At 44.0% G+C, this 11,536-nt stretch overlaps 1 protein-coding gene across 1 annotated transcript; it reads left to right on the forward strand.

Moving 5' to 3' along the window:
• Positions 1 to 1,693: 1,693 nt before the first annotated feature.
• Positions 1,694 to 4,781, forward strand: Hmgb4l9 (high-mobility group box 4 like 9). The gene has a single exon (XM_063280544.1). It carries the CDS (start codon positions 4,220 to 4,222, stop codon positions 4,724 to 4,726), a length of 507 nt encoding a protein of 168 aa, XP_063136614.1. The 5' UTR covers positions 1,694 to 4,219; the 3' UTR covers positions 4,727 to 4,781.
• Positions 4,782 to 11,536: the final 6,755 nt, after the last annotated feature.

Here is an 11,536-nt window from a genome sequence, read left to right on the forward strand (position 1 = left end):
CAACTGTACTGTGGGAATGGTCCCCAAAACCTGTAGAGCAAATGAAGATGAGAACTGTCGACATAGGGAAGAGCTTGTGGTATAATTATAAATCCTGGGACTGGGAGTGAGCCCACCAGCAAGTTGTTGAAGGCAACACTTTGAATATCACTGACCCAGATGTTTACCTGGTGTCCTACTCGGGTAAGGGAGAACTAGATTCCTAAGATAAGTGAACCTTTCCCATGTGTAAACACTGCCCCCTGGGTGCAAAGAACTGTGGCGGTGCCTGGACAGTCATATCTGCAAATGGACTGCATTTCCTTTCAAATGCTTCACACAGGGAACGTACACCAGCCAACATGGCAGGTTTCTGTTTACAAAGGCAACTGAGAAATCTCACTGGGATGCTGAACAATTTCATTTCAAAGGACTTAACTAATTAAATTCAGAAAAAAAATTATTGCTGAAGCCAAATAGGCAGTGTACACCTTTGATCCCAGTATTCTGGAGCAGAGGCAGGTGGATCTCTGAATTCAATGTCAGCCTGATCTACAGAGTGAGTTCTAAGACAGGCTACACAGAGAAACTCTGTTTGAATGAAGCAAAAAATTATTGCTGCTTAGATGATGCACGCATATATGTATTTCAATGACATTGAATGTAGACTTCCTATCAGCAAAAATTGCTCTAAATTTGATGATGGTTAAAGAACAACCCCAAAATTCCAGTTCAATCACCAGTCTTTACAAAGTATCTATTTGAACAAGCCACAGATAAACTTGATATTTGATACTTAAGTCATAAAACTATCTAAGATGTACTATTGACAAATACATCTTAGATATAACATGAGGAGACTGAAAAACTGAAGGCATCCAGGAATTTCCAGTCATACCTTTCCCCCTACTAAGCCTAGGTTAATCTTGAGGTAAAAATTTGTCTTTGCAGGTTCCTTAAGAGTCAATCAAGCACTGGAAGAGCTTAAAGGGTCTCGAGACCCCATATGTACAACAATGCCAAGCAAACAGAGCTTCCAGGGACTAAGCCACTACCTAAAGACTATACATGGACTGACCCTGGACTCTGACCTCATAGGTAGCAATGAATATCCTAGTAAGAGCACCAGTGGAAGGGGAAGCCCTGGGTCCTGCTAAGACTGAACCCCCAGTGAACTAGACTGGTGGGGGGAGGGCGGCAATGGGGGGAGGGTGGGGGAGGGGAACACCCATAAGGAAGGGGAGGGGGGAGGGGGATGTTTGCCCGGATACCGGGAAAGGGAATAACACTCGAAATGTATATAAGAAATACTCAAGTTAATTAAAGAGAGAGAGAGAGAGAGAGAGAGAGAGAGAGAGAGAGAGAGAATAGGACCCCCGTTGAAGGAATCAGAGAAAGAACTGGAAGAGCTTGAAGGGGCTCGAGACCCCAAAAGTACAACAATGCCAAGCAACCAGAGCTTCCAGGGACTAAGCCACTACCTAAAGACTATACATGGACTGACCCTGGACTCTGACCCCATAGGTAGCAATGAATATCCTAGTAAGAGCACCAGTGGAAGGGGAAGCCCTGGGTCCTGCTAAGACTGAACCCCCAGTGAACTAGATTGTTGGGGGGAGGGCGGCAATGGGGGGAGGATGGGGAGGGGAACACCCATAAGGAAGGGAAGGGGGGAGGGGGATGTTTGCCCGGAAACCGGGAAAGGGAATAACACTCGAAATGTATATAAGAAATACTCAAGTTAATTAAAAAAAAAAAAGAGTCAATCAAGCTACCGGATGACAGAACCTGCTGGTGATCTTGAAGAAGAATAAGGAACTTAACGGCAGTAATTGCTTCTTCCACACAATCAAGAGCCAGGATGAAGATGTTTTGCTTTGTTTTGTGTTGTTTTCTTTTGGCTTTTGTTTGTTTTTTAAGGCACCTTCCAAACATGGGCTAATAGAAAGGCATGGAGATGTAGGCCTGCATCAAAGCCAGTCAGGGAAACAAATATAGGCTGTTCTCAAAAGGAAAAGTGAAAAAGAAATCTAGGATTTTGTTCAATGATGGACGCTGTGTCTTGTATATACATGACCTGTGCTCAGAAAACATTGACTCATGGTCCAAAAAGAACTATCATCCTTAAAATCTTGGAGGGGGCAAGATCTCTAGAGTTCATGCTGGTCTCAAATTTTCAAGCCTTTCAAGGCGTTTTAGCCTTTCAAGTGTTGCAAAAGTACATGTGTGTACATGCTTGTCCTTACGCAGTCTCTCGTAGGATTTACTTGAGAATGAATTTCAAAATATCACTTATTTTTTATTAAAACATTTTCTTGCACATACAAAAACAACATGAGCTGAGGGGGCTGTCCACTGATGTAGCATTTGCCTGACATGTATGACGCCCTGAGTTCTACCTCCACCATTTTATAATCTTACCACTGGATAGGTGGAGGGAGAGAGGACCAGAAGTTGAATGTCACCCTCATTCATAATAGGATCTTTCCACTGGGGTCATAGAGATTGCTCTCCAAACAGAGAAAAGCTGAACACTTTCCACTATGGTCACATTCACAACATCACACATTTTAGGTTCATATCCAGGAGGAAGCGTCAGTGCATCCAAGGTGAAGTAGATGGAGTATTCTATCATTCCATGTCTTTCCTCCAGGGATGTAATGTAGACCTAAAAACACACATGAGAGAAAAGTTTATCAAGCATAATCTTCACATGGAGGCTCTGGCCCTCCTCGTTCTGGCCCTCTTCACTCTGGCTCTAATCAGCAGACTGCTGCCCGTCCTATCACTGGTTCCCATCCTGTCTGGAACATTCTCAATACCTCAATACCTATGTAAGCCACCCCACGTGCCTGAATCCTACTTGACTCCAATGGGAAGAAAATTTCTTGGAATGTACTCTATAACTCTAAATACTAACCACAGTGGCCATTAACTTCTTAGAATGCAGGTTAAGAGGTGAGGAAGAATTGATGGAAGAAGAAGGGTGGGGAAGAGGACTTTCGCCTGTCACATCCCCTGTGTGTGTGTGTGTGTGTGTGTGTGTGTGTGTGAGAGAGAGAGAGAGAGAGAGAGAGAGAGAGAGAGAGAGAGAGAGAGAGAGAGAGAGAGAGAATGAATATTCAGGTATTCAGGTGTTTACCAACTAGACTTCACTGGCTGGTCAGCAAACCCCACGGATCTTCCTACCTGTGCCCACAGCCCTGGGATTGCAAGTGTATGCTCCATGCCAGTGTTTTTAAGTGGGTGTTAGGGATCAAACTCAGGTCCTCAGGGCTGCACAGGGTGCATTTCATTGGCTGAACCATCCCTTCAGCACCCTACACATGATCTCTGCATCACTGTTGAAACCCAGTGGTCAGTCTCCAGTATCTAAAAAATAGCAAGCTAGAATTGGGGAGCTCTGACTTCCCAGTCTTCCACAATATACTCCCCTCCTTTCTTCACAACCAGTTTTAGTAGGGTAATTGTTTTCCTTCTGAAGAGCTGAGATTAATAATGTGCCAACAAGAAAATAAACTTTGGGGCTGGAGAGATGGCTCAGTGGTTAAGGGCACTGACTCTTCTTCCAGAGGTCCTGAGTTCAAATCCCAGCAACCACATGGTGGCTCACAACCATCTGTAACGGGATCTGATGCCCTCTTCTAGTGTGCATGAAGACAGGGACAGTGTACTCATATACATAAAATAAATAAATCTTTTAAAAAAAAAGAAAATAAACTTTGTAACTAGGAGATAACTTTCAAGTATATCTTGTGTATTATCTCCAAACTATTTCCTTTGGAAAGTCTTGCTACTTCTGTAAGAAAACAGGCTTCTTGGGCTGGAGAGATGGCTCAGTGGTTAAGACCACTGACTGCTCTTCCAGAGGTCCTAAGTTCAATTCCCAGCAACCACATGGTGGCTCACAACCATCTGTAATGAGATCTGATGCCCTCTTCTGGTGTGTCTGAAGATAGCTACAGAGTACTTATATATCATAAATAAATCTTTTTTTTAAAGAAGAGGGCCTTCCTGTAAATGACTGAGCTTGGCTGCCATTGGTCAGCTCAGGGATGACATCACATTTTCCCTTCTTTGACGCAACAATGCCCACCAGCACTGAAAAGGCCGGGCCCTGGCTGAGGCGCACACAGAGGGAAGATTTCACCCCATGGAGGACACTGTCTAGGCTGCTCCTGTAGTGAAGACCAATCGCTGCTCTCCAATCAGCAGGATCGGAATTCGTGCTTCTATAAACATGGGAAAAGACAGCAAAGTAAGACCAAAAGTGAACGTCTCGCCTTATGTCCATTTTATGATGGACTTCAGAAATCAAACAAGGGAGCAACAGCCAAACACCTATTATGATTTTACCGAATTTTCTAGAAAGTGTTCTGAAAAGTGGAAGACCATCTCAAAGAAGGAAAAAAAGAAGTATGAAGCCCTGGCCAAGCGCGACAAAGATCGGTACCAACGTGAAATGAGAAACTATACCGGACCGAGAAGGGAGAGAAGAAGGAGAGATCCAGATGCACCGCGGAAGCCCCCATCCTCGTTCCTGCTCTTCTCCCAAGACCATTTTGACGAGATAAAAGAACAACACCCAAACTGGACTGTGGCGCAGGTGGCCAAGGCTGCAGGGAGGATGTGGGCCAGGTGTTCAGAAGCGGATAAAATCCCCTACGAGGAGAGGGCTGCGGTTCTGAGGGCCAAGTACCTTGAAGAGCGGGAGGCCTACTACCACCAATGCCAGCGCGGGAAGTAAAAGTTCAAGGGATGGGGCAAACCCAATCTGAAACAATAAACCTCATTCAACTGGCTTTCTGGCTCTGGTGTTTAGTGTTTTCAGACTGCCCTGGGATGCTATGCTGTGGTAGTGAGTGGTTTGATTCAGGTCTAGCCTTGGGGAGGATGGCTCTCAGAGAGGCAGCTCTAAGACAGGAAATGGCTGCAGGACCCAAATGGCTAGGTTGACATGGGTGGGCAAGCACATGTGAAAAGCCATTTGTGTACGGGGAGTCAGCTCTATAGCTGCCTTTGGGACCAAAAAGCATAGTGGTCGGATCAGAGATTTCTTAATACAAATCCTAGCTTTTTCTGCGGCTTGCCATCTCATGAGAATGGGGCCAAAAAGACAGCAAATTGTGCTGTCTGTGCAGGCAACCATTTTGATTTTGATTGCAACTCTGGGTTTGGAATCAAGTTATTTGAACTTCGACACATCAAGGTCCATGTGACAGGATAGGTTCCATGTGGGGCCTCCAGTCTCTTGAGGGTTAGGTGCATCTTCTCTGACTAAACCCAGACCCGGGCTGTCGTCTGCTGTATATGTGTTGGGGGGCTCATCTCAGCTGGTGTATGCCTCGTGGTTGGTGGTCCAGTGTCTGAGAGATCCCGGGGGTCCAGGTTAGTTGAGACTGCTGGTCCTCCTACAGGGCCGCCCTCCTCCTCAGCTTCCTCCAGTTTTTCCCTAATTCAACCACAGGGGTCAGCAGCTTCTGTCCATTGGTTGGGTGCACACATCTGCATCTGACTCTTTCAGCTGCTTGTTGGGTCTTTGGGAGGGCAGTCATGAGAGCTCCCTTTTTGTGAACGCCCCATAGCCTCAGTAATGGTGTCAGGTCTTGGGGTCTCCCCTTGAGATGGATCCGACCTTGGGCCTGACTCTGTACTTCCTTTTCCTCAGGATTTTCTCCATTTTTGTCCCTGCAGTTCTTTCAAACAGGAACAATTCTGGGTCAGAGTTTTGACTGTGGGATGGCAACCCCATCACATTGTGGAGAGGAGAGCATCTGTGCCTGGGATTTGACAGCTCATATCATAGGAGCTGGGGAACAGTCTCTGTAGAGTAAGTTAGGTGCTTGATATCTCATGCTGAAGTTTGCATTTTATGGTTGAGAGGGGACGATGTCCCTTAATCTGTAGTATGGAAACACATCATGGGACAGAAATTGTGGGATACGTGGAAGGTTTGATTGATCAGTCAGAGGCTCAGATCACAAGTAGTGTCAGCACATATGGGTCAAGGTGTGTGTGTGTGTGTGTGTGTGTGTGTGTGTGTGTGTGTGTGTGTTGAAAACTGCCCATAGCGTTCCTTCTGCCTTCCACATCTCCACCTCAGTGCATTTGCTTATGGACCACTCTAATGGGGTTAGAGATAGAGCTCAGTGGTAGGGTCCCTGCCTAGCATGTGTAGGGCCTGGAGTTCCCTCCCCAGTACTTCAAATCTACACAACAAACACACAAATCTTTCTAATCAAAAACCACACAGGAAAGGGTAACTCATACAGGAAATATATACAATTCAGCCTAGCCACTACAATGCATTACCGAGCCAGCACAGGGGTCATAATTTTTGATCATTACATGCTCATTTTTGTCCCCAGTCCCCTTCCCAGAGTTCTTCATCCCCTCTCCCCTTCACCTGAAAAGGGCATCTATACCCCCAGGCATCCCCCTTCCCTGTGGCATCAAGTCTCCACAGGATTTGGCAGGTCCTCTCCCACTGAGACCAGACAGGGTCAGATTCCCAGGGCCAGTAGCAACTCTATTAAGGTTCCCATAAGCCTTTATCGTTCCTTAGAGGCAAAAGAGAAAGTCTGTAGAGAAACCAGGCACTCTGAGGGGCTACCTGGGGACTGGAGAGATGGCTCAGTGGTTAAGGGCACTGACTGCTCTTCTGGAGGTCCTGAGTTCAAATCCCAGCCACCACATGGTGCCTCACAATCATCTGTAATGAGATCTGATGCTCTGTTCTGGTGTGTGAAGACAGCTACAATATACTTATATATGGTAAGTAAATGAATAAATAAATGTCTTTTTAAAAGAAAACAGGCTCCTCTTGATAAAGAATACATGTTTTCCAGCAAACCCAAGGGATTTTCTGGCCCAAGACTCATTACATAGACTCACAGAAATGACATCAATGTCCAGTGCAAAACGAAAATTACCTCATGCAGATGCTTGACTCTTGTGGGTTTTGCTGACCATATATGGAGTTTTGAAGTCCCCTGAGACTTGAAGTAATCGACTTCTAGCCAGTCACCTCTATATGGCACAAAACCTGAAGGAGCAGAGGGAAAATGTCAATGTAACTCTTTCTGCTTCTACGGAAGTTACTGTGACTTGCCACTCCCTCTCGTGGTTTGTATTAGATGTAAACCTGCTTTCCCACAGATCTTAACAGATGACCTTAGCCATCTTCTGCCAGAGGGAAATTTATAATCCTCTGGGGTCAAAAGCTTAGACTTTAAGTCTCCTCTCCTCTATTGCCTTACTAGTCAAATGCAAGCATCAGCTGCCCTCAGAGTTTACTACACACGTGTTCATCCCATTTACAAGAGACAGTCTGAGACACAGGTAAAAGCACACGTGTCAATTGCAGTTGAAGTTTGTACAGAGACTTTGCAACCTTGGGGAAGGAACTTGCCATTTCAGAACCTGGGCTCCTTTACTAGGGAAGAGTCACAGTCTTTAGACTCATGCCTGTAGTGGCAATTAGGGATAAATCTCATAGAATGATATATTGATTGCTATTAGGTATGATAATTGTATTTGGAAACAATGTCAAAATGAATTTGTTTCCAAAAGTGTCTGAGTCAGCTGATGTACTTTTTAAGTATATGTGTTTTATTTTCTAGTTGTATAAAACATATAAATATAAGAGCAATACTAATATAGGACTGTAAATATGATATAGAAAATGTATATTACACAATATGTACATAAATATATTCCATTTTATGCTTGTAAATATGTAGTTTTCAATAGAATTTTATTCTGAGTAAAAAGTTCCCAGATAATCATCAGAGAAGCTTCCTCTTGCAACATTTGGGAACAAATACAGAGACCCAGAGCCAGGCAATATGCAAAGAGTGAGAGACTGTGAAACACTTTGTCCTTAATTGGGTTGCCTTCTTTAAATCCCTCCCAGTTCAGGACTCAGGAAACCCTATGGAAGAGGAGGAAGAAAGAGTGTAAGAGCCATAGGGATGGAGGACACCAAGAATGCAAGGCCCTCTACATCAACCACATCAGTCAATATTCATGGGATTCAGAGACTGAGGCAGCATACATAGGACCTGCACAGAGTTGCACAGGTCCCAGCACTGAGAAAGGAAGTGAATACAAGCCTCTATGCCCCCATCCCTAACCTAGGAGCTCTCTCCAATTGATAACCACTTGCAAATGAAAATTAAGTTTTCTCTAAGGGTGTCTCACCAGGGAAATTTTAGAGGTTCCTTCTGGTCCTTTTAAAATTCTGTCTTATTTCTTTTTCTTTTTTTAAAAAAGATTTATTTTATTTAATTTATATGAGTACACTGTAGCTGTTTTCAGACACTCCAGAAGAAGGCATCGGATCCCATTACAGATGGTTGTGAGCCACCATGTGGTTGCTGGGAATTGAACTCAGGACCTCTGGAAGAGCAGTCAGTGCTCTTAACTGCTGAGCCATCTCTCCAGCCCCTGTCTTATTTCTTAACACACACACACACACACACACACACACACACACACACACACCACTCAGACACACTCACCCAAACACACAGACACACACTCACACAAACATACACACATATTCACATAAACACACACACAGAAACAGAAACACACAGATACACACTCACACACACACACACACACACACACACACACACACGCAAACACACACCTAGACATAGAGAGAGACAGACACAGAGAGACAGAGAGTTCTATCTCTTTTACTCCATAGATACTATATATAATGGCTTCCAGTTTCCCAATTTATGGGATTCCTGAGTGTGAGAACTAGTGGGTCTCTGAATCTAGTCTATTGTTATTGAGCTCTTTTCCTTCTTTTGTTTTGTCCTATTCTGATGTGCTAAGTTTTTGTTTTGTCTTATTGTATTTTATTATTCTTCTTTGGAAGCCTGTTTGTTTTTTAATGACAGACCAAAAAGGTTGTGGGTCCAGATGAGTGGGGAGGTAAGGGGTAACTTAGAGGAGTGGATGGAGGGGAACTGTGATCAGGATATGTTATGTGAGGGGAAAAACATCTATTTTCAGTAAAGTTTTAAAAAAGGAGCTGGAGAGATGGTTCAATTGTCAAGAGCAATGGCTTTGGTTTCAAAGGATCCCGGTTAATTCCCAGCACACACATGGCAGCTCACAACTGTCTATAATTCCAATTCCAGGGAATACCACATCCTCACACTGATATACCTGCAGGTAAACACCAGTGCACATGAAATAAAAATAAATTTCAAAAGGAAACAAAAAGAACAAGTCCCAGGACAACAAAGTATCTATGGTAAGTGTAAGTCCCAAACCTATAGGTGTTGACTAGCCAGCCACTTAAGTACTACTCTGGCTCAAGTGAAAACTGAAGTCACTGGCAGGAAGAGGACCGCTGTGTAGATAGATGATAGATAGATAGATAGATAGATAGATAGATAGATAGATAGATAGATAGATAGATAGATTGACAGACAGACAGACAGACAGACAGACAGACAGACAGACAGACAGACAGACAGACAGAAGACTCTCCTGGAATAGGCAACTAGTATATAGCTCTCCCAGAGTGGAGACAGTTGGGACTTGAAAGAGTGCAGAAGAAAACTGGAAATCAAGAAGCATGTGCCCTAAGTAGAAATCCTAGCTTCATTTTGTCTAATCCTATCCTCCAGGCAGACACTCCTTGGTGAGGAGAGGGAATTCTCACAGACCTAGGTTCCTGTCAAAGGGAGAAACGGATAGAGTGAATAATCAGTATCTACAGCTATGGGGGGGATTCTAGGAAGTTGGGGAGGGGGGAACTGCTTAAATCACTGCTTCTGTTTCATCCCCACTAGAATTCTGGGAGAAAGCAGGCCGACTGTGCTGGGAGAGGGTTAGGGACCAAGGAGAAGGTGGGGTCATCAGTCTCTGCCACACAACCTGAGCTACTGGGATTTCTATTGGCAAGTTCTGTACAGGACTCCAGAAGCCTTCTGTTGAGAAGAAGCAGCCTCTAGACAACCAGAGACAATGGCTAAGTCTAGAAACTTCCAGCCATAAGGTAAGTACTGGAGTGAAGTAGAAGCATGGTGACCCTTCACAGCAATGAATGTTTAAATTGACTGAAAACGTGGATCACCTGTGTTCCCACCACACACAAAATAATTGTAAGTAACATCGGGCTGAGGCTATGCAACCTGTTGGGGGCTGCTCATTGTTTCACAGTGTGTGTACAGCTCCAAATGGCACATGGAAAGTGTTCCGCACCTTCAATTGTCAAGCAGGCCTCAGTAGACCTGTGAGGAGACACACAGTTAAAAGGTCTGCAGTTATGTATGAGCAGTTACCTACTTCTCCTTTCCAGTACTAAACTTCAAATCTATCCTCCAATATTTTTATCACTAATTTCAAAATACGGTCAGCAGCAAAACAGTCCTAAGGGCCTCCATCGCCTCCGGCCATGACCACCACATCACTTGCCTAACCTATTTCCTGACTATCTTTGCTGCGGACAGTGCGTCACCCACAGGAAGAGAGTCAGCCTTTCACACTGCCTAGTGAGGCGGGGCTAAATCTGCCCTCTTTTAAGTCTCTCTATTGAAATAAGTTATCATTTATTATACAAAATGATATACGTGAATAGGAGAATGACTAACTTTTTGAGAGACTGAGCAGACATTATTGGCTACATGTCACTGATGAGTATCTAATAAAGAACAGCATGAATTTTACAAATATTTGCCCTTTCGTCTCTTCAATGCCCAAAGTCCATCTCAAATATTGAGGAACCACTGAATGGAGCCAAAAGAAGAAACTATTCCAGTGATAAATATTACCCAGATATTAAGCATTGCATACTCTGAAATATAAACCATACCTTCAGGCACATTGCAGATAGAGAGGCAAATTCTGTTCTCAACGTACAGAGTATTTTTCCTTACATGCGTAACACGACCAACTAAAGTTCTGGACTCATGATATGATTGGCTGGTGATCACAGATTTATCGGGACAACATTCACCTATAGCATAAGAAAACAAGCACTTAAAATACGACCAAGAGTAAATCTATATACCTAAAACATTGGTTCTCAACCTTCCTAATAAAATTCCCCAGGCTGTGGTGACCCCAACCATGAAATTATTTAGTTGCTACTTCATAACTGTAATTTTGATACTGTTATGAATCATAATATAAACATCTGATAAGCAGAAGATCTGATCTGGGACCCTCAAAGGGGTCTCGACTCACAGGTTGAGAACCGCTGGCTTAAACAATGCTATTCAAGAAGTACTTCAAAGCGGGTGTTTTTTCATTGTATGTTCAATGAAATCCTAAGATCCCACTTACTAGGCTACTGAGTATGGAGGACCACTTGAACCCAAGCAGTTCCTGGTTAGCTTGGCAACAGACCAACAGTTTGTCTTAAGAAAACGTTTAGCCTGGTGATGTTGGCTTACACCTTTAATCCCAGCACTCAGGAGGCAGATATGGCAGTCATAAATTCCAGGCCAGCCTGGTCTACACAGGAGTTTCAGGACAGACAAGGCTACACAGAGAAACTGTTTGAGGAGGAAGAGGAAAAGAGGGAGAA

Source organism: Rattus norvegicus, chromosome X (assembly GCF_036323735.1).
Source record: "Rattus norvegicus strain BN/NHsdMcwi chromosome X, GRCr8, whole genome shotgun sequence".
In the NCBI taxonomy this organism is placed as follows: domain Eukaryota; kingdom Metazoa; phylum Chordata; class Mammalia; order Rodentia; family Muridae; genus Rattus; species Rattus norvegicus.

Excerpts from the sequence above, each read along its gene's own strand:
- Hmgb4l9 (XM_063280544.1), top strand. The coding sequence starts at position 4,220 with ATGGGAAAAGACAGCAAAGTAAGACCAAAAGTGAACGTCTCGCCTTAT.